Source organism: Vipera berus (genome assembly GCF_964194415.1).
Source record: "Vipera berus genome assembly, chromosome: 1".
Classification (NCBI taxonomy): domain Eukaryota; kingdom Metazoa; phylum Chordata; class Lepidosauria; order Squamata; family Viperidae; genus Vipera; species Vipera berus.
Window position 1 is genome coordinate 78,790,518 of NC_138202.1, and position 23,926 is coordinate 78,814,443.

General features: G+C 38.3%; 1 protein-coding gene across 4 annotated transcripts in view; it reads left to right on the forward strand.

Moving 5' to 3' along the window:
• The window catches only part of TP53I11 (tumor protein p53 inducible protein 11), an 85,933-nt gene that overhangs the window by 58,024 nt on the left and 3,983 nt on the right, over window positions 1–23,926 (forward strand). For 3 of the 4 annotated variants that reach the window (XM_081313087.1, XM_081313086.1, XM_081313085.1), the window contains 4 exons: window positions 2,865–2,923; window positions 9,231–9,279; window positions 12,064–12,160; window positions 19,953–20,054. In XM_081313087.1, the coding sequence (XP_081169213.1) occupies window positions 2,865–2,923; window positions 9,231–9,279; window positions 12,064–12,160; window positions 19,953–20,054 (307 nt within the window). Of the gene's footprint in view, window positions 1–2,864; window positions 2,924–9,230; window positions 9,280–12,063; window positions 12,161–19,952; window positions 20,055–22,731; window positions 23,137–23,926 lie in introns of those variants that run through there. The other variant, XM_081313088.1, reaches the window with a different exon arrangement.

The window sequence follows — 23,926 nt, forward strand, 5'->3', positions numbered from 1 at the left end:
ATTTTAAAAACTGCCTATGTCCCTCGCAGCGTGAAGAAGTGGTGTTGTTAAAACAGGGAGAAGGTTCTTGGGTCCATAGGATTGCAATGTCCATTTCTCTGTGTGAACTCTGCTTCTTACAACTGGTTGTGTTTTTAATCAATGGATTAACCTTTTGTCGCTGAACCCCAGCAGTTGCTTAGCAACTTAGAATGATCCTTGTCAGATGACTTTCTGAACAGGTGCATTTCATGTATGTAGCCTTTTCTGTTCTGAAAGTGGAATTACAGTAACCTTTTTTTAAAAAAAATAGAATTAGCTTAAAATGCTGGTAATTTTAAAAGGTCATTGGAAAGAGTCCATAGTACAGTTACATAGACGACAAACAATTTCTGTAAAGAACTAATTTAGTGCTCCATTTTGTTTTATGGAGGGTTTTTTTCTTGGCAGATTCTTCCCATTGTAGATAGTTTAAAAACTCTCTCCTTCTCTCTCTCTCTCCCTCTCTCTCTCTCTCTCTCCCCCAAAAAGTATGACAAACTTTTAGACAAACACTAGACTTCTGGCTAAGAGTTCACAGAATTTGGAACAGTAAGAGGACCTATGGGCAAGAGTAACTCATGTCCTGAAGGTATCCATGGTTACACAACACTCTAATTGGCATGTGAGGCTTAAAGGTCACATAGGAAAAACAATTTTATTTTTTACATAGTAATATGCTGGCTTCATCCTGTAGAATCCCAAAGCTTGGGAGCTCTGTCCCTATGGTTTGGTGATTTCCTTTGCAATTCCATCCCATCCCAAAGAATATCACTTTCTTGAAGAGGAAATTGATCTCTGTTTAAGATGAGGGGTGATGGGTTTTTTTTGTATTGGGGAAACCTAACTATGTTTCATTATTCTGCTCTGTGGCCCAATAAAGTAGCTGGCCTATCCAGTGAGCTCAGAGAAGGCTATCTCTCTCTTTTTTTTTCTCTTGCCAACTTTTCAGTTCCTTTTGTATCATTTGTTAAAAGCAGGAAATAACTACGTAATGCATATGCAAACTGTGCTTCCCTAGCTGATAATGCTAAGCCGGAGATGGCAGGAAGCAACTGAAGGCTGTTTAAATTGCCTTTGTTCTTGCTTCCTTGGGCCTCTCTCTTTCCTGTGATTTGTAGTTTCTTGATTACACCGAGATACTTTGCTGGGGTATTCATTGCATTATTGTCTTTTTTAAAAAACTATGTTTAACCATCTTTTTTAGGACACTTCCCTCTCTCTGCCATGAGATGGGTAGAAAATAAATTTGATAAATTAATAAAAATAAAAAATAAATCTCTGCAACAGGCTGCAAAATTCTGCTTTTTAAACTCACTGGTCTGTATCTTAAAACTAAAATCCATTCTTTTGCCTGTTGTGAATATTGAGTGCAATCCATTGGGAAAGTATTAAACATTTTCTGGTTCTCTTCCCTGGAGTCATCCTAGTAAGTACTAAACCATGTTGGGAATGCTGCATTAGATGTAACCTATAATGAGCACTGGTAATTTGCAGTTACTTTCAGATAACTCTCTGTGGATTCCACAATTTTTGTCACTGATATTTCTTTGCCCTTTTAAATTAAAGCCTGCGTAATTGTCTTTTTTAAAAACCAATTTTAACTCTCCTTTTTCTTTTGAAGAAAGGATGATCTGAAGGCTTTTATGGCTTCACCATTTTTCCTTGAGTCATCTGGGACTGTTTGTTTTTCAGGCAGTCAACTTTGAGATACTGAGTATCTTTGCTCCCATTTCCCATCCTCCCACTTACTTGTTCAAACTTGCACAATCAGACCATGCTGTTCCCCCAACATGTTTGCAAAAGGATCATAAGCAAGTGATAAATTACATTTTCTTTGTGCAACACCCCCCCCCAAGTCTGTTTTAGCAGGCCAAGATGTTTGAATCCCTGGAGAATTGCTATCAGAGACACAGGAGAGGTGGAGGAATACTAAACTGGAATTTTCCTGACTTCTTGATATACCAATTCCCTATATTTCAGATGTCCTTTCCCATAGATTAAATTGCTGAGAAGTATCTCAATACACCACTTTACCCAGTCTTCAGCCAAACCATCAGTTCAACTTCCTGCCATTTCTGGCATCTGGGGAAGGCTGATACTGCTGATTTCATACAAAGGGTGACTGTTGATTTGTACGTAGGCAAACTTATTTGCCATCTGTATAAACCAATCCTTCTCCAAACTGGCATTCCCTAGATGCATTGGGCTCATAATTTATTGACAATATGACTAGTTTTGAATGTTGTAGACTACACATTATGGGAGTAGCAGCTGGTATATGGTTTATTTGAACATTTTATTTCCAGCCACAGGTTTTGGCAAAATTCAGATAAAATTGCAGCAGTCCATTGGCAATTCAATATATCCCCTCTAATATTAACGGCACTATTTGTCAAGATGTGCCTTCTTATCTTTCTTGCAGCCATTGCAAAAAATGCAATTTGTTTTGTTACAAGTATGTTTTCGTCAGGCAACAAAAAAGTAGATTTTATTTTCTTCTAAACTAGACTGATTCAGTTGGATTAACAAGGGTACAATGAATCTAGCCTTGCATTCCTGACAAACATGAGTAACAAGCCAAATCTTCCACCTGTAAGTTATTACAAATGCAAACAGGTGTGCAGTTGGCAATAAAGTAAAACTGGTATAAGGTGGTTTAGAGCATAGTGAGCTATTTTACTAGTCATAGTTTCACTCGCAGCAAATATCATTTATTTTTCGTGTGTGTGTGTGCGCGCGCGCGTGTGTGTACCTGAAATATAATATGCATGCATTTTTTTCCTCAGTCTTTTTTTCAGGCTGGCTCTGTGTCAGGTTATTCATTCTGTTCATTTGAATTTCAGATCAGTCAAGTCTTGGGCAATGAAATCAAGTTTGCAGTGAGGGAACCTTTGGGGCTCAGGTAAGTTCCATTCAGAACCTATGAGCCAAGGAGACATAACAAGGATGCTAAGTATTTTACTCATCTTGGATCCAAGCATGCTTGCTTTTCCTGCAAATACGTACATGATCATTCTGGAGCCGGAAAAGCCCAATGTGGCAGGTGCAACCTTGCCTCTAGAGGAATGTCCTGGTTCCATAGCTTTTCAATATGAAGAATACTATCTGGGCATGTTGTTGTTGTTAGCTGCAAAGTCATGTCTGACCCATTGCAACCCCATGGACAATGTTCCTCCAGGCCTTCCTGTTCTCTACCATCTTCTGGAGTCCATTTAAGCTCACGCCTACTGCTTCAGTGATTCCATCCAGCCACCTCATTCTCTGTCGTCCCCTTCTACTCTTGCCTTCAACCTTTCCCAGCATTGGGCTCTTCTCCAGTGAGTCCTTCCTTCTCATTAGGTGGCCAAAGTATTTGAGTTTCAACTTCAGGATCTGGCCTTCTAAAGAGCAGTCAGGGTTGATCTCATCTAGGACTGACCGGTTTGATCGCCTTGCAGTCCAAGGGACTCGCAGGAGTCTTCTCCAGCACCATAGTTCAAAGGCCTCAGTTCTTTGGCACTCAGCCTTTCTTATGGTCCAGCTTTCACAGCCATACATTGCAACTGGGAAGACCACAGCCTTGACTATACACACTTTTGTTGCCAGAGTGAAGTGAAGTGAAATAGGCCTTAGAAAAGCTGAGCAACAACAAAGCTAGTGGAGGTGACAGTATTCCAGCTGAGCTTTTCAAAATCTTAAAAGACGATGCAGTAAAAGTGCTACACTCAATTTGCCAGCAAATTTGGAAAACTCAACAGTGGCCACAGGATTGGAAAAGATCAGTTTACATGCCAATTCCAAGGAAAGGCAGCGCCAAAGAATGTTCAAACTATCACACCATTGCACTCATTTCACATGCTAGTAAAGTTATGCTTAAAATCCTACAAGCTGGACTCCAGCAGTATGTGGATCGAGAACTACCAGAAGTACAGGCAGGATTTCAAAGAGGCAGAGGAACTAGAGATCGAATTGCCAACATACGCAGGATCATGGAGAAAGCTAGGGAGTTCCAGAAAAACATCTACTTCTGCTTCATTGACTATGCTAAATCCTTTGATTGTGTGGATCACAACAAACTGTGGCAAGTTCTTAAAGAGATGGGAGTACCAGACCATCTTATTTGTCTCTTGAGAAACCTATATGCGGGTCAAGAAGCAACAGTGAGAACTGGACACGCAACCACTGATTGGTTCAAAATTGGGAAAGGAGTCCGGCAAGGCTGTATACTGTCGCCCTGCCTATTTAACTTATATGCAAAGCACATCATGAGAAAGGCAGGGCTAGATGAATCAAAAGCTGGAATTAAGATGGCCGGGAGAAATATCAACAACCTAAGATATGCAGATGATACCACACTAATGGCAGAAAGTGAAGTGGAACTAAAGAGCCTCTTGTTGCGGGTGGAGAAGGAGAGTGCAAAAGTTGGCTTGAAATTTAATATTAAGAAAACCAAGATCATGGCATCTGGCCCTCTGAATTCCTGGCAAATAGATGGGGAAGAAATGGAGGTAGTGACAGCTTTTATTTTTCTGGGCTTCCAGATCACCACAGATGGGGACTGTAGCCAAGAAATTAAAAGACGCTTGCTCCTGGGGAGGAAAGCCATGGCAAATCTAGACAGCACACTAAAAAGCAGAGACATCACTCCGCACTCTATCTGGGGATATGTATGCAGAAATCGAGTGGGAAGAAGGTTTTAAGTTTAGAGGTCTTAATTATAGTTGGCTGTGGGGTATTTGCAATTGGCTACAGTATGTTACTGTATGTTACAGATTTCTCCCTTCAATATACTGTCAAGGATGAGATACTATACTGCTCTAAGTATCTCTTGAAATTGGATTTAAAGTGCTGGCAGGGTACATTTTAAAGCAAGAAGTTAACCTTGAGTTTCAATGGCTCTAAAAAGGAAGAGAGTTCAAGAGACAGTGGTTAAGATGTTGAGCTTGAACTAGGGCAGGGGTAGGCAACCTTGGCTCTTTTATGACTCATGGACTTCAACTGCCAGAATTCCTGACCCAGCATGGCTGGCTCAGGAATTCTGGCAGTTGAAGTCCAGAAGTCATAAAAGAGCCAAGGTTACCTACCCCTGGACTTGGGTACTGCAAGCTTAAATCTGTATTCACCTGGTGACTTGGACTTTTCTCTCAGTCCAACCTATCTCACAGGATTATCTAGAGATAAAATTAAGGGATACCCTGAATTTTCCTGCTCTGAGTTCTCATGAAAAAAATAAAGGTGTGAGGATATAAATATAAACAAATGAATTTGTTTTTTTGCTCAGCTTGTGGACTTTGGAATAGAAAAATCTGCCATGTTGTTTCTGGATAAATATGTTTCTTGAAGCATTGGTGCCCTAGTTCAGAACATAAGAAAAGGATGATGGGTCTGTATCTAATATTCTTCCAAATGCTATAAGGTAGTATCTCCCTGAATTGAAATAGTTTATATTTTGAGATAGCTGGAGATCGCCATGTAGTTGGAAGCTACTGATGTTGACAGTCAATTATCAGCATTGTCAAGGAACATGACACTGGAAACAGTTAAAAAAAAGAAAGAAAGTTCGCTCCCCATAAAGAGGAGGATATTCAACAAGTCCTCTGAGCATGTCTTTCAGATATTTTGTTGTCAGTGAATTGCAATATTGTTTCTTGTCCCTTCCTTCATATGTCTTCTTGAAAGGAGAATGGAAATTAATCTATAGAACAATCAGCTCTCAAAGCATATCAGTTGCTTGACAATCTTGTACTTCATGTTTATAGAAGTGAGTAATCGACAAATAGCCAGATGATTCTTTAATAAGATAGTGAAAACATACATACCAAAGTGTTCTCTCTCTCTCCCTCCCTCCCTCCCTCTCTCTCTCTCCCCTTGTGTTGTGCCTATGTGCATGTATACACTGAATGCACTCCTCCCTGTGCATATGACCAAGAGAGAAGAGGGCTTAGAATGGAGCAGTTGGCAGCCTTCTGAGCCACTGCTCAATTGCTTTTCCCATAAAGATACATTGAGGGTTTTTTTTCTGAATTGTTTTGCTTCACATCATTGATTGGATTCAGCCTGCTCTCAAACTCTTTTTTTTTCCACATTACCTGGGTGGGGTGGGTGGGTGGGGCTCTCTTGTATGAAAAGCTAGCCTGCTGATATATTAGCAGATGTCCAGAGTTCCTTTACATAACTTATTTTTAACATGGGGCAGAATAATTAGGGAAAATATGTCTGATAACTTATTAATACTAACATGTATCTTCAGAAAGCGTCCCAGTTTGGCATGTTTGTCTGTGGGTAAGGCTGAGTGCCTATTGTGTGCTTCAGTTTTGATTTCTGATAGTTAAATGGACAAGTTCCAGCAGTTTTTCTGATAACTTTTCCATGGTGGCACAATGATTAGAATGCAGTACTGCAGGCTAATTCACTGCCTACTGCCCACTGTGGCTGAGAGGGGACTGGTTCAAAGTCACTGAGTTGGCTTTTATTGCCAAAGGCAGGACTAAAATTCATGGTCTTTTGACTTCTAATCCAATATCTTTAACCACTACACCAACTGAAAAATTTAGATCAGGGGTGTCAAACCCGCAACGTCACGTGATGTGTCGCGACATATCACACCTTTTTCCATTACTGGCAATGGGGTGGGTGCAGTTTCAGCATGACGTATCCAGCCTGTGGGCCAGCAGTTTGACACCCCTGGTTTAGATGATGTAAATAAGGTGGTAATAATAAGGATAAAAATATCCCTTAATTTTTCTAACAGTAATATTCACCGTAGTTTTATTGATGAGAAGCAATTCAGTAAAGTTTTCAAAAATATGTGGAATGTGACTCATTCCACAATATAGGGACCATCATACCTGCAAACACAATACTACTTACATGATTAGGATGATGCATCAGAGAACAAGGTCTATTTCCCCTCTCAGGTTCATCAGGAACAACAAATACACTCGAGAATGTTTTGGAATCAAAACATTCAATCAAGTGTTTACAGTGGTGTGTAAAAAAATAAAAGCACATTGGTTGTACGTGTCATTGAATTCCCCAAGTGAAGAGAAGCTGACACAACCTCTTCCATGGTACAAAGTTAAACCTATCTTTCTATAGATTCAAGTGTCTTTATGGGCTGTCATGTATAGATTCAGAATAAAAAGCAGTAAATTTGGCAGAGGCAGGAGACTGGACACACACAAACATGCACATGATATTTTTTATGTTATTATTGTAAAGTTTTGAATAGGCTTCAAAAGATGATAGACTACAATTAGCTAAGTGAAGACAATTTAAAAATATTCAGAGTTGTCTAACCTCTTAGGCTATAATTATAGTTTCTTTCTACTTCCAATAATCATGGACTCATCTGAGATTTGAAAAATAGTAAACAAAAGCAGGAGGGCTATAGAAAAAAACAACCCTCTAAATGCTTCCAGCTTCCATTGTGATAGACATCACTAAGAAATGAAAAATATTGTAAATGAATTTTGCAGCTAAAGAAAAATATGAAAGACCAAGAAAAAGGATCAGAACTGCAAAGCAGAAGTCACAAATCACTCTAAACAATAAGTTGAAAAGTTTAGCTGATCCTTTTATGGATGTGTAGCTGTACAGTTGCCCTTTGAACTATTTGGTCAGAACCAAACATGATACATTTGGAGGACAAGGCTGAAATATTTGAAGAAAAAATGCAACTTTTTGCCAACCATTAAACACTGTATTGGATCTATTGTGTTTTGGAAGGGGAGGGGGACAATCAGCATTGCAGGAGTTTCTTTTATGGGTGGAAAAAAGAAGCATGGATTCAATTAGCGATTAATGTATCCTAAACACTAATGTCCCACCATCAGTGAAGAAGTTGATATTTCAGCAAGATGATGATCCAAAACATTTTTCTGAAGTGCTGTCTGCTTCTTGGGAAAAACAACTGCAGTCAGGCAGAAATACTTTCCACCCCCATTTCCCCAAGGCCCAGCACAGCTCATGCTTCTTCCTAAAAGTCAAGGACCACAAGCTATAGTAAACAGCAAATCCTGGTGGGATTCCTACCTTAAGCTTGGCTTGGGACCTCATCCAAGAGCTCAAAAGTAACACTGCTGAAGATCAAGCCTTAGAATTTGGCCTGGAGCTCAGGAACAACCAGAAAAGGAACAACCTCATTCTGTGCAGTGCAAGAAATTTTGGAGGGAGGCAAAAGTTGTATGCCAACTTATTTTCAGATTTTCAGATTTGTATATTAATGACACATTTATGTGGCATGAACTTGCAAGGCTCCAAAGGATAATGTTAACCCCAAGTAACAGTCTATTGTTGGAAAAAGTGTGTGCCACAATAATATTGTGTGCAGTTATCTGCCAAAAATAACCTTTGTAACCTCCACAAAACAGAAGAATGGAGCTATAAGAGTTCTTTAAGGATAGGTGGAAAAAATATCCAAAAACAAGGATAGTAACACTTGTAACTGATTAAAGAGGAAACATTTAGAAGCTGTTATTTCTGCCAAAGGAGGTGTGCTGGCTGAAAAGTTTTTCAAAGTCTAAACCTACTATAGTCACTTTTCTAAATCTATAAACAACTGCACATAAATAGTAAGTATTCATTCAAATATCCCAAAAGAGGACAAATTTAACTTTGTACCATGTAGATCAGTTTCTCTTCATTTAACAAATAGAATTTGACCAGGAGTGCCTAAATTTTTGCATGAACCTGGGGTATTAAACTCTCTATCACACTGTTTATTGTTGTTTATAGAACGATAGAACTTATAGTTCAATAGACCGTGAGGACTGCTGGGGTGTATATATAAGTATAGCAGCACTCTGCTAGTAAACTAAGAGGCAAATTCCTCAGAGGAGGTATTAATTATAGTAATCTCTTCTTGAAATGGCATAACTGAAGTAAGTTCATTAATTAATTTCAACATGGCTCTGTAAATATTTTTAAAAACTTCCCTTACTAGCTGGAACTTCCAATGTTTGGATGGTATTTGTGATAGGCAATTAGCGTTTACATGCTCTTTCCGAACTGCCTGGTGATTTTCCTCCCCGTGTTTTGAAATTGCTTTTAAAAAGCAATCTTGTTCTCTTCTATACCATTTTATTTTGCATTCTTTTGTCAATAGGAATCGCTCAGATGACCCTTTTTGGCAGAAGTAGTAATTATTTTTCATTTATTGCTGGGTGGAGGGGATGCCATAATTAAAGGATTGTGATACTTAACTTTTTTTTCCCCATTTGAACCTGTAGGGTTTGGCAGTTTGTCTCAGCCATCATATTCTCTGGGGTCGCCATCATGGTAAGTGTGGGAAACATTTTCATATGAAGGCGAACATCAAATTACTTAAATGTCTGTCCTTAGACATGTTTAGCATTCTGTTTTTCTAAATTTATAAAACTTCAATGACAGGATATGGATTGTTTATGAAGATTGAATGTAAAAAGTAATTAAGATATGTATAAGCTTAAACATTATTGATAAATGTAATAATGATGTTTTTACTGAGTTGATATAATGAGAACTGCATTAGCTTAAATATGAGACAGTAGATGTTAAGGGGAAAAGAGAGGAAATATTTGATATTGTAACTTGAGATTTGTACTAAAGATTTTCATATGTTATCAAACTATTGATCAACCCAGCCACCACATTGCTTTTTAAATACTTAAATGGAAAAATGGAAAATTAATAAAATATTATTAAAAAAAACTTCAATGAAATCTATAAAAAAATCTGTCCTCAGGTTCAGTCCCTTGACCATTGTTCATCAATGTTTCTTCAATATATTGGAGAGATAGCAAGTGATTCTCAACTCATTAGTTTTCATTACTAATGTGAATTAATAAAAAGATTAAGTTCAAGTTGTATCAGCTTTGCACGTGTCATAAACTTGAGTTGGATATCTAATACCTTTCTCTCCTGGTGGGCTGGTGGTCGTGGGAGATGGAATGGTTCTGTGTGAGCGGCAGGCACAAGCCCACTGCTTGTGTAAATGAAGCTGTGCACGTATGCATGCACTTGGCCACCACTTGTGCAGCCTGGTTCTGAACTGGCCACAGCCCTGCCCTAGAAGAAAAAAGAACACAAGAAATTCAAAACAATATTGATAGAATAGTAGGCTGTAGTAACGGAATGAAACTCAATAGAGGCAAGTTCTTCAGTCATGAATCAAACATCAAATGCTTGGGTAGAGGAAGGGGGACACCATGCTTGGTAATAAGATTTTGTGAAAGATTTTTTAGTAGTAATTGATCCATATTGAATATGATCCAATGGTGAGGTGAGACTGCAAAGAAGGCAAATACAATTTAAGGCTGCATCAACACTCTCTGTATAGTATACAAGTATAATTTCAAAATCAGAAGAAGTAATCATGCCACTCTATTCTGCTTTGGTTAAATCATACCTTGAGCATTGTTTCTAGTGGTGGGCACCACTTTTAAGAGGGATTCAGAGAATTGGAACAGATTTATACAATAGCAAGGTAAATGACAAAGGGATCACAGATTAAGTCTAGGAAGAGGCTCGGATGGTATATTTTAGGCTTTCGTTACTTCTAAAAGAAGATTTAGGAGGAAGCAGTAGTCCAAGAACACTTTTCAAATACAGGTAATCCTCAATTTACAACCACTCATTTAGTGACTGTTCAAAGTTACAAAAACACTGTTCCTTACAACCAGTCCTATCACAACCATTGCAGATTCCCAATGGTCACATGATCAAAATTTAGGCACTTGGTAACTGGCATCTATTTATGACAGTTGCAGCATCCCAGGGTCATATGATCACACTTTGCAACCTTCCCAGCTGGCTTCTCACAAGCAAATTTGATGGAGAAGCCAGATTTGCTTAACAACCACATGATTCACTGAACAACTGAAGTTGATTCATTTAAGAACCATGGGGGGGGACTTATAAAATTAGCAACAACTTAACAAACACCTTGCCTAGCAACAGAAATTCTGATCCTAATTGGGGGTCATAAATCAAGGATTAAATGATGTCACAATCACATGTCACAGAAGATAATCAAGACCTGGTATCTTGTGTTCCAAAGCGCAGGCTGTGAAATAATGTATTTAGCTTACAGGAAAACAGGACTTGATAGTATGATCAGCAGTTTGACTGTGGAACCAATAAAACCAGAGAACTGGTAGTCTTTTCTTCATTGGAGTTATTCTAATGGAGGCAAGACAGTAATCTGTCTGGGATGCTTTAACTGAGATTTGTACACTGAGCAGGATTGTCTAAATCAGGGGTAGGCAATCTTGGCTCTTTTATGACTCGTGGACTTCAACTCCCAGAATTCCTGAGCCAACCATGCTGGCTCAGGAATTCTGGGAGTTGAAGTCCACAAGTCGTAAAAGAGCCAAGGTTGCCTACTCCTGGTCTAAATGTAACCTTCCAGTTCTATATTTCTTTGAAGTAAAGATTGGATTTTCTCTCTATCTCTCTTTTCTTTTTTTAAATATAAATGTTATTAAAAGTTTTAATAAAACTAACACAAGCTAATACAGGAGTAAAGAAAACAAAAAAAGATATGCAGCAAAGATAAGTATGGTTACAAAATTATATCTATAATTACAACAAAAACTCATTTTTTTCTATTATCCATTTTTTCCCCCAACCCACAATTCCTAATGCATTTTTTTTGTTTCATGCAATAGTGGATTTACAGCATAAAAATAGATAATTGTTCTTTCTCTAACCAAGGGAGTCAATTTAGCCATCTTTGCAAGCTCTTATCATCTTCACCAACCGTACCTCAATTTTTTCCATTTTTGAGTGTACAGTAATCTCACAGAGTTGTCATGTATAAGAACAAAATTCCATGTTTTAGTAGCTTTTCTAAAAGCTTCTCTCTCTCTCTTCCCACTGCTATCTGCAACAGCTGCTCACTTGCATGGATGAAACAGTGGTCCAAGTGCACTTTTCTTTGTGAGCATTGACATCTGTCTGAAACAGATTTAGTTATATCTGATTTGTATTTTCATTGAAAATCCTTTTCTTTGGACACTAAATAGTTCAGTTAGAGGAGTTTTGCTTTTTTCTTTTTAACTGAAATTTATTTTTCTCTTCCAGGCTCTCACCTTTCCAGATCAAATCTATGATGCTGTCTTCAAGGAAGAGGTAGTCAACAGTAAAATGCCTATCCGTCTCTATGGAGGAGCTTTACTTAGTAAGTAGTCCATGAGCATCCAGATGTTGATGTAATCTAATCTGTTGGGAATAGCTGAGTGAATCCTATACAGGTAGTCTTCAACTTGCAACTGGTTGCTTGGCAACCTTTTGAAGTTTCAGAGCAGTCACACAGCCGCATTTTAAAATGGTTTTGCTGAAAACCAACATTGACTTCCATTTTGGGGCAAAACTGTGCCAAGGCAAACCACTGATTCTCTTAATGACTATGGTGTTCACTTAATAACTGTTGCCAAAAAGGTTGTAAAATTGGATCAGTGACATGACGGCAACAAACAGGGTCCATTATGGTCCTAAGTCAAGGACTGCCTGGAAGAGTGAGAAGTTATTTCCTGGGGAATGAAAGGTGAATGAAGTATGCATAGAAATTGTCTGAACTGAACCTAGGCCCCAGTTGATTTTGGATTATAACTTTTGTAATCACTTGCCATTGGACAAGAGGTAAATTAATGGAAGGTTTACTGTTGATCTTCATAAAAGTTTTTTTCCATGGAATTTTGCCCAGAGGAAGGAACACGTACTGTGCAATCAGGTTGGGCTTTGAAGTCATTTAACAGGCTCAGGAAAGATAGTATTGGTAAATAATTGTCTTGAGTCCCTAGGGGCAGAATACATCTTCATCATCACCATCATTTGAAATAATGATACTGAAATTGCACTGTTATAATTTGCTCACTGAGAGACAAAGTTTGTTAGTTGAAATGGAAACATGCTGTTTTGAGTCTCTAATATATCAAATAAACTTCATTATTCAAGATGCTCCAAGAGTTTTTAAATTATTTCATTTTAAGTTACCTTTAATGCCAAGGCAAAAATATATCTGGGAAACTAGGTATGATAGTCTAGATCAGGGGTCTTCAAACTTGGCCCTTTTATGACTTGTGGACTTCAACTCCTAGAATTCCTCAGCCAGGCACGCTGGCTGAGGAATTCTGGGAGTTGAAGTCCACAAGTCATAAAAGGGCCAAGTTTGAAGACCCCTGGCCTAGATCCCTTGACAAGTGAAATCAGCCATATTTTTTTTCTTTCTACACAAACCTTGGAAGCAGTATTATTTGATCCCATAATGCCATTTCTCAGACACACAGAAAATAATGCTGTTTTAATTATGGAAAAAACATTTTTGATTCTTAGGGTTCATTATATACTTACTAACTTGCCACATTTGATGTATGAATCAATTTCAGTGGTATTACGTCTCTGTTAATGGGTTCAAATTGCTAGCTGTGATGGTCACCAATGTTGGATATGATTCCATTGTGACAATTTTGTGTAACAATCTATGTGTACACTCGTCAAACTGAGACAAAGCCAAGGAACAAGACCTTATTCATGAGTGTCATAAGCTTGACCTGTTGAAATGCAAAATTGGGATTTACTAGGCATATAGGATACTAGAATAATTAAATGTCAGTTTACCGTAGCACAGAGATTAGTTGTCATGATTTTACCACCTCTTAATCAGTTTCAAAGTTATTCTGATGCTTTATTTACAGCAAAGCTATCAATGGTAAATGAAATTGTTCCTGGACTATATAATTCTAAAGCACAAGCAATGCATCTGTGATAGAACTAAATGGTCATTTCAAAATTGTAATTTTATAAAATGGTGTAAAAGTGGTTCATTTTGAAATTCTGTGGGACAAGACTCTATTCTTGGCATAGCCACAAGCACTGATTAAAGTCCAGTCATTTCTTTCCTTCCCTGTTAAAAAAAATCCTCCAGGAATGAACCTATAGGCTTGTGAAATGTACACATGGACATATACATTTTAATGTATTTCTTCAAAAGACATCCCTTCCACCCACCTAGGAATCACTTAAGTTGATTTCTCCCACCCATACAATCTGTACTCAGTCAGAATTAAAATTACATGTGAAAGAAAACAGATGCTTTAATTAGAAATTTAAAATTTGTGGAGGGAATCCCTCGAAAATTATCAGGGTAATTAAATGATTAAAAAGATCTGGTTAAGGGAGTCTCAACTCTTGGCCAGCCAATGGTGTCTTTGGGATAGGCCCTCCATCTCTGCACAAGCTTTCTTACAGACTTGTCATTCTGGTGATATAATTAGAGGAGATATACAGTGTGTGCAGAACTGTGAGCAATTCCAGAGAAAATGGAACATAAATTGAACAAATAAAGAGACCCAAACTCTACCCTACAGACATGTGCTATAAAGTAGAATAAAATTAAACTAATCTAGTTGGGAAGGATGAGCTATAGCTTGTTCGGCTTGTTTCTGTGGGTTTTTTTTTTTAATGTGAAAACATTTATCCAAGCTGAACCACAGCTGCTGGCTTGATGATTAAAATGATCTGCTTTAGGGCTAAGAGTCATTTTTAGAATTCACAACACAGTGCTATTTTGTGTTCCCATTCCCACTGCCTTTCTGGGAGAAATTATAAATAAGGTTGGGACTGTATGGGCACAGCTATTAGAAGTCATACACTATGTTTGCATGGTTGCAGGAAGTCAAAATAGATTTGAGTCTGGTTGTGAAAGGGAATTTTTTGCGCAGAGGGAAAACTTTTCCTGTCTTATTCTTTTTCTAAGTCTGCAGCAGCATCTGCTGGCTGCAAATAAAAATACAGAGAAACTTGGCTATGCCAGCACTCTCATTTTTAGCAAATTTTGTTTGTTCTCTTTCTTCCACTTCAAAAGGGACAGGCTTAGATTATGGGAAAACACACCACATTGGTCCCAGTTTAATGGAGAAACGTTGTTGTTAGCTGCGAAGTCGTGTCCGACCCACCGCAACCCTATGGACAACGTTCCTCCAGGCCTTCCTATCCTCTACCATCTTCTGGAGTCCATTTAAGCTCACACCTACTGCTTCAGTGACTCCATCCAGCCACCTCATTCTCTGTCATCCCCTTCTTCTATTGCCCTCAATCTTTCCCAGCATTAGGCTCTTCTCCAATGAGTCTTTCCTTCTCATTAGGTGGTCAAAGTATTTGAGTTTTAGCTTCAGGATATGGTCTTCTAAAGAGCAGTCAGGATTGATCTCATCTAGGATTGACCGGTTTGATCGCCTTGCAGTCCAAGGGACTCGCAGGAGTCTTCTCCAACACCATAGTTCAAAGGCCTCAATTCTTTGGCGCTCAGCCTTTCTTATGGTCCAACTTTCACTGCCATACATTGCAACTGGAAAGACCATAGCCTTGACTATACGCACTTTTGTTGACAGGGTGATGTCTCTGCTTTTTAGTGTGCTGTCTAGATTTGCCATGGCTTTCCTCCCGAGGAGCAAGCGTCTTTTAATTTCTTGGCTACAGTCCCCATCTGCAGTGATCTTGGAGCCCAGGAAAATAAAATCTGTCACTACCTCCATTTCTTCCCCATCTATTTGCCAGGAATTGAGAGGGCCGGATGCCATGATCTTGGTTTTCTTAATGTTAAGTTTCAACCCAACTTTTGCACTCTGCTTCTTCACCCGCAACAAGAGGCTCTTTAGTTCTTCTTCACTTTCTGCCATTAGAGTGGTATCATCTGCATATCTAATGTTTCCGGGGGAAACATTCGCTTTGCTTTCTCCCAAAGATGCTTTTTCATGAGGCAACTGGACTTTCTTGTTTTTCTTTGAAGACATTTTGCTTCTCATCCAAGAAGCTTCTTCAGCTGTGAGCTGAAAAAGCTTCTTTGCTGAGAAGCGAAACATCTTCAAAGAAAACAAGAAACTCCAGTTGCTTCATGAAAAGCATCTTTGGGATAACTATGACCTGGATGACCGAGAATCTCCATAGTCAATTAGCTTTGCTTTAGCTGTTTATTCTTGAATACTTTATTCTTGTGAACAGGCTGTAGTTGCAGGAATAAATTAGTGATATGTGACCTGTCATTCCTAGAGCTTCTGCAGGGATTTTATTGCTTATATTTCTCTTTCCATTGATTGCTGAAGTACACAGACAATCCAAAGAGAAGGCATAAAGATTTTTGCTGTATCAGACACACAAACCTAGTGAGGAATATGATAGATTATGTTGATTGATTACATACCATCAAGTGTGTCCTGGCCTCATCCTTCAAGTCCACCTGGACTTCTTTTTCCTTCCATCTTTCCCAGCCTCAGAGGCTTCTCAAGAGAGACTTCTGAAGATAGTAATAGGAGATGACCACAATAGAATTCAAAGGTTTGGCTCCTGACAACTCTTCTCCGGATTAAGGAGAGGATAAGGATCACCCTTATTCTTCTGGGAAGAAATTGTGAAATAGCTGTCTCCAGCAGGGTTTGAGAGTTCTTGAAGCTTTTGAGGCAGGTGAATCATCTTACCTAAGCAGTGATTTTGCATCTTCAAATTGAACACTAGGTTTGCCTATCTCCTCCCTTAACAAAGGTCCTTTATTCTTGAGTTTCTATATATATTAAGAATCTTCTGAAGGGCAAGTTTCTGGAAGAATCTTGTCTCACCCTGGATGGAAGAAATTAAATGTAAGTGTAAGGATTAAAGCAGACATTTCAAACTCGCAATGTCACATGACGTCACAAGACGTATCGGGACTATTTTGCCATTGCCGGCAATGGGGTGGGTGTGATTTCCAGATGACATGTCCTGCCCGTGGGCTGGCAGTTTGAAACCCCTGGATTAAAAAGAAAAACATTATTTTGGGGGGAAAATGGCAAAAGGGAGACTAGAAAGTTGACTTTAGTTAAGGGGCTAGATGGACTTAAAGGAATATGTCCTATGGAGTGTTTAACAAATGGTCATTAAGTGAGGACTACCTGTAAAGAAGAAATTAAAAGTATTTGAGAACAATTTATTCAGGAGAACCACAGATTTTCTTGGATAAAACAGAGATTGGGACTGATTTGAATTTGGATTTGGAGTTTCAAGACAATGCTGCATTACAAAAGTGATATGGATAAAGATGCTGTGGATCTCAAAAAGCATTTAAAACTTCCAGAATATGAGTCATATGGAACAATGGTCACGATGGATTTACAAATAAAACTGGTTGATGTCTTCATAATTAAAGGGGACATATGAATAAAAAAATAGATGAGTGACTCGGAACATGACTTTGGAATATGTGGACACAAGAAAACTTTCTAAGAATAGATGAAAAGAAAATTATAAAAAAAAATCAGCTTGTTGGACATCATTTCCCAGGATTAAAAATCAAGAAATCAATAAAAGTAAACAAGGAATTCAAAGTGGACTTATTAGATGAGGATTAATATAAGTTATAGTAAATGACAGCTATTAATGGAATCTCCTTTTGAGCAGGACTGAACAATGAGGCTTTAAATATCTGTTTGTAAAATGAGGAGGGATTTTTATTTTGCTTTATTTCTTACAGAAAGCGATAAGTTGGATACAAAATAGATTTATGGATTTATTAAATTAAGGTTAAAATATAACATGTTACTATTTCTGGTAGCTCTTAATAGATTTTTACTGATTAGGACCTAATGATGACTTTTTATAAATTAATTATTGATAAGGAATGAGATATGGGAAGAAGATATTTTTTTAATCGAAATATTAGAAGAAATGTTAAGTTGTGAAATTATTTATACTTATCTGCAGGGAGGGAGTCATTTATACTGTATATCTTTTTTTTATTTTCTCTTTCTTTCACCTTGCATTTCTCTTTTTTTAAAAATTTTGCTTTTTGCATTTTTCTTGCTTTATATTAGTCTCTTACCTCTGTATTTAACATACTACAATCTTACAATCTAAATGAAGAATGGCAATTAAGATGGGTGACCACAAACTAACAGATCACACCGTTCCAACAAAACCACTTCTAGGAATGCAGTTGTACCACACACACACCCAAAAAAAAAAATTGGAGCCATCTGAACAGGATCAGGACAAGCCCTGTCAGAACTAAGGCAAAGCTCTTTAAGTGGGGAATGACCAAGAGCCTGCAATGCAACTGTGGTGCACCAGAACAAACTATAACATGTATAGTTCAAGAATGTCCCCTCAGGAAATTTCAAGGCACCTGGGATGATCTCATCACAGCCACCCCAGAAGCAATTAGATGGTTAGCTTCCTTAGATATTGAACATTTAGCCCATTGCAATTCTATGGCTCCATATTATGGTGATTTTATTGTGGTTTTATCTTAATTTAATATATGATCTCCTGTAGTGTATTGCATTTTGTGTTTGTGTGTGTGTGGCTTGAGGAGCCATGGAAAGATACATGCTTGGCATTACAAGAGAAGATAGAAAGACCTGCACATGGATTAGAGAACAAACGAAAGTATATGATGTCATCAAAAGAGTAAACGAATGGAAACGGAAACGGGCTGGTCACATAGCAAGAAGAACTGATGGCAGGTGGACCAAGACAGTCCTAGAATGGATCCTGCTTGATAAAAAGCATCCATGAAAGAGACCTAAAACAAGATGGATTGATGACATAAGCAAGTATTGTGGGCCCAACTGGCAAAAGAAAGCTCAGGACTGTATTGGTTGGAAACATGCAGAAGAAACCTTCATCCTGCAGACAATGGCTAAAATTATGATGATTTTATATAGAAAGATAGAGATAGGGATAGGGATAGAGATAGGGATAGGGATAGGGATAGATAGATGATAGATAGATAGATACAGGGCTTTTTTTGTCAGAGAACCTTCGGAACGGAGTTCTGGCACCTTTTTTGAATGGAACCTTGTAGGGTAGGCAAGGTGGGTTGTATGACGTGTGAGTTCCGGCACCTTTTTCTTTTACAAAAAAACCACTGGATAGATAGATAGATAGATAGATAGATAGATAGATAGATAGATAGATAGATAGATAGATAGATAGATAGATAGATAGATAGATAGATAGATACTGATGGTTTATTTAAACTAAATTTGTATATCACTGATTGCATGACCTCTGTAGAGGCCATACACTAAATAAATAAAAACCTTGTATTTGTAAATCCTAATAAAATGATGAGAGAGAGAGAGCTTTCTCCAGAGACCTAGATCTTCACATAATGTGCCCAAAGAAGAGTGTGCTACTAGGAGATAAACATCTATCAGGAATGCAGGCAGAGGGAGAAGGAGGAGTTGAGATTTTGGTAGATTTTGGAGAGGGGAAAGATACTGTAAAAGTATATATGTGATAGAGGATAAAATTACATAAGCACAGTGAAATTTTTAGTTTTATTGATCCTAAAACTTGCTTCTTAGGAAAATATTTTCAGAACTGAGTTAAAAAAACAACAACACCAAAATCACAGCCCAAATAATTATTAAAGTAAGGTTCATCCATACACACATATAAAGAAAGTAAATGGATAAAACAAATAAAAATGGAAAACAATATACAAATAGGAAATACAAAGAACAAAATGTACAAAATGAAACTGTTGGCAGATAGCCAACAATTCTAAAATAGTATATAATTAAAATATTCTGATACATCATAAATGCTTAGAATATTATGTTACAAGTCCATTTTTAAATAAAGCATGTCCCTTTTAAATTATGGATTAAAATTACTTGGTTAGTGCATTAAAAGGGGGGAGAAACTGAAGGGATAAATAATTTGTTAAGATAGTACTGTAGATTTTGTGTCAATTTAACATTGAAAACTTGAGTTTTGGCTGTGGCAAACTCCAAAATTTGCAAAATGAAAGGTGCTTAAATTATGGTACCTGTGAATCTGCAATATCTCACCATTTGGAATTTGTCCTTTCATAAAGTTTTGGTTAATAAGCATCATGAATGGCAGCATTTGTCTGTTCATACTGTAGCTCTCCTTAGCCTGTCCTGAATCAGCTAATCTGATACTCTTCTTTTTTCTCATCCAATCTGCAATAGGTATCTCACTCATCATGTGGAATGCCCTCTACACATCTGAGAAGGTCATAATCCGTTGGACCCTACTGACCGAAGCTTGCTACTTTGGAGTACAATTCCTGGGTAAGTCAAGGTCTTTTGGAAACAGAAATGAAGGAAATGTCTGTCTGTCTGTCTCTCTTTCTCTCTCTCTCTCTCTCTGTGTATATTCCGCAAGGAATATATCCCAGGATGGAATGAAACCTGCAAAAACCTGTACCAAAAACATCTAGAGAATGGTGATGCTGAGATAGCCGATGAACTTCTTCATAACCTTGACCTGGCACGCAGGCAGAAATGGGAGCAAACTACGTCTGGACTAGACTTTAAACACTCAAGCAGGAAGGCATGGAGCCTACTGAAAAAATTGGGAGGAGACCAACCAGCTCAACGCAAACAACAAGAGGTCACTCCAGATCAAGTAGCAACTCGAATTGTCAACTTAACTAGAGTACCCCATGACAAGAAACATACTAAATTAGTGAAAAGAGAACTAAAGCACTTAAAATCTTTGTGCTCGCCTTGCCAGGAATATGCTCGACCCTTCCAAGTGACTGAAATAGATACTGCCCTGAAGAATGTCAAAGCTGGAAAATCTCCTGGTTTTGATGGAGTAATGCCTGAATTCATCATCCATTCCGGGCCTCGCACAAGAGAATGGCTGGCAAAATTCTACACAGATATCCTAACTTCCAGTAAGCTCCCTCCAGAATTTAAGAGAATCAAGGTAATCGGCATATTAAAACCTGTAAAAGAAAGCAACAAGTCAGAAAACTATCGCCCCATTGCTCTGTTAAGTGTTTGTTATAAACTACTTGAAAGGTTGATACTTAACAGAATTGGACAGAAAATTAACGAACAAATACCGATTGAACAGGCTGGGTTTAGATCTTATCGGAGCTGTGCCGATCAAGTCCTTAGTCTTACTAGCCACATTGAAAGCAGCTATTAGAATAAATTGAAAACATCTGTTGTATTTGTGGATCTCACAGCAGCATACGATACAGTGTGGAGGGATGGTCTATTAAGCAAATTCCTCCACGCTGTCCCTTGTAGTACCATGGACCACCTAATAAATAACATGCTCTCAGCAAGGACCTTTCAAGTCATCATGGGCGATAAAATTAGTAAGCAAAGACATCTGAATAATGGACTCCCTCAGGGCTCTGTATTGGCCCCATCCTTATTCAACTTATATATTTCCGATATACCACCCACGCTATCAACAAAGTTCTCTTACGCTGATGACTTGGCATTAGCATATAGCCACAAGGACATCGAAGTTACAGAAGGTGTACTTACAGCCGACCTTACAACTCTGAGCACATACTTCCACCAGTGGAGGTTAATCCCAAGCGTAAGACAGTCACATCATGTTTCCACCTTAATAATAAACTGGCAAACAGAGAACTCAATGTATACTTAAATAACAAATTGCTCCCATATGAGGCAACTCCAAAATATCTGGGGGGTCACCTTAGACAGGACCCTGTATTTTAAAAAAAACATATTCAGAATATGGCTGCCAAGGATAACAGCAGAAACAACATTCTGCAAAAACTATGCAGAACAACTTGGGGAGCTTCAGCTCCAACTCTTCGATGCACAGCCCTTGGGCTTTGCTACTCTGTAGCGCAATACTGTGCACCTGTATGGATAAACAGCTCACATACAAGACTTGTTGATGTTCAACTCAACCATACGATGAGATTAATTACTGGGTGCATAAAATCTATACCTATTCGCTGGCTACCAGTTCTTAGCCACATACTTCCCCCGCACTTACGACGACAAGAAGCTCTCATTCGGGAGTATAGTAAGATCCTGCTAAACTCCTCTCTACCCATTCATGCCTATACCTCTGATCTCTTAAGATGTTGATTAAAGTCAAGAAATCCACCACTCCTTACAGCACTTAAGCTGCTGGCCGAACATCAGAGCACTATAGAAAAGTGGATGGAAGCATGGAGTAGCTATACCTCCCAAGATATTTCTGAGCATATTAATCCTAATAGTATACCTCCAGGATTTAATCTACCCCAACACATATGGGTGACATACAATAGAATTAGAACGACTCATGGGGTGTGTGCCGATTCTCTGTATAAATGGGGAAAGACACCTTCAGCACAATGTGATTGTGGGGCTCCCCGACAGACTATCCAACATATAGTGAGGGAATGCACTAATAGAAGATACCCAGGAGATTTTAAGGACTTCCACTGCGTAACAATGGCAGCTACTGACTGGATCTCCAAACTCGACATTAAACTCTGAAATGTTATTTCTGTTTTCCTCTTAGGTTTTATAATTGCTTCTTTTTTAAAAAAAAAATTGTTTTAACTGTTCTAACTTGTAAATATGAAATGCTTTTAATTCTGTGTGTGACCAGCCATATGCTAAATCTCTCTCTCTCTCTCTCTCTCTCTCTCTCTCTCTCTCTCTCTCTCTCTCTCTCTCTCTCTCTCTCTCTCTCTCTCTCTCTGTGTGTGTGTGTGTGTGTGTGTGTGTGTGTGTGTGTTTGTGTGTGTGTGAAAAGAAGCAGTCCCATTATGGTCTAGATATTTCCTAACTATTTTGAGAGAGCAGAGCATGCAATTTGAACCAACAGTGATATTGAAACTCATATTTGCTCAGAAAGAAGTGCTGAAAACTCACCAAAGCTTCTAAGTTCTAAAAACAAAGCAATTCGCAAGCTTGATTAATTTCATTAAAAAAACCTGAGCCTTCCCTCTATTTTTCAAATATTTTTTTCTTCCAGGGCTGGCAGGGAGTTGCAGTAGAAGACCTCCAAGCTCCCTTCCAACTCATTCTATATTCTTTCACCAACTGATAAATGTGACTTTTCTCCTTTTGCAACCATTTGTCCCAGAATAAAATTTCTAATGGCAGAAATCCTGTCTATCTTGCTCTTTCTGTGATGTTTGGAAGGTGCTTTCTCATCACAAGTCTGTGGAAAAAGTAACCCTTCGTGATGACAAAAAAGCTGTTAAAAATAAAAATAACAGTGAAAATTAAAAAGCTCCTATGCCTACTGGAATCCCAAGCAAAATATATGATCTGCTTTGGTTTGGATGCTCAGGTTTAAAGGGAAATTTATTCAGTGAAATCAGCTTCACTTGTTGTTCTGGTTATTATAATTACTGCTAAGCTGTCAGTGAAATCTGAATCTATGCATCCTATTTTTTTGTGCACTCATCTTGGCTTTAAAACCTCAGACTTCCTACCCATTGCCCAATCTGAAGCAAAGTTTATATAACATACCATGTTTCCCTGAAAATAAGACTCAACCAGAAAATAAGCTCTAGCATGATTCTTCAGGACACTTGTAATATTAGCCCCACACCAAAAATAAGCCCCAGTTAAGATTGTCAAACAGATGCAGATGCATTTAGTACTGTATTTCCCCGAATATAAGCCCTGACTTGAAAATAAGCCCTAATGCATCTTTTGGAGCAAAAAATAGTATAAGACCTGGTCTTATTTTCAAGGAAACACAGTAGTTAAAGGCAATCTGAGTTGTAGGGATCCGTCTTCAGAGAAACAAACATGTGCAGGCCAACCTTCTTCATCTTTTAGCTACAACTTCCTTTTCATCATTGTCCAAGAGGTCCAAAAACCTTGGATGGTTTTTGTTAAAAACCAAGAGTAACATGGCCATCCTGCTAACTAAGAATGCAATAAGCTAGTCAATGATCTCAAGATGAGCTCTAGAAGCCGTGGTGGTGCAGTGGTTAGAATGGAGTACTGCAGGCTAACTCACTGCTCACTCTAGGAGTTTTTGATCCTGACTGGCTCAAGGTTGATTCAGCCTTCCATCCTTCTGAGGTTGGTAAAATGAAGACCCAGATTGTTGGGGGTCATATGCTGACTCTGTAAACTGCTCAGAGAGGGCTGTAAAGCACTATGAAGTGGTATATAAGTCTAAGTGCTGTTGCTATTGCTAGAAGGCAGCT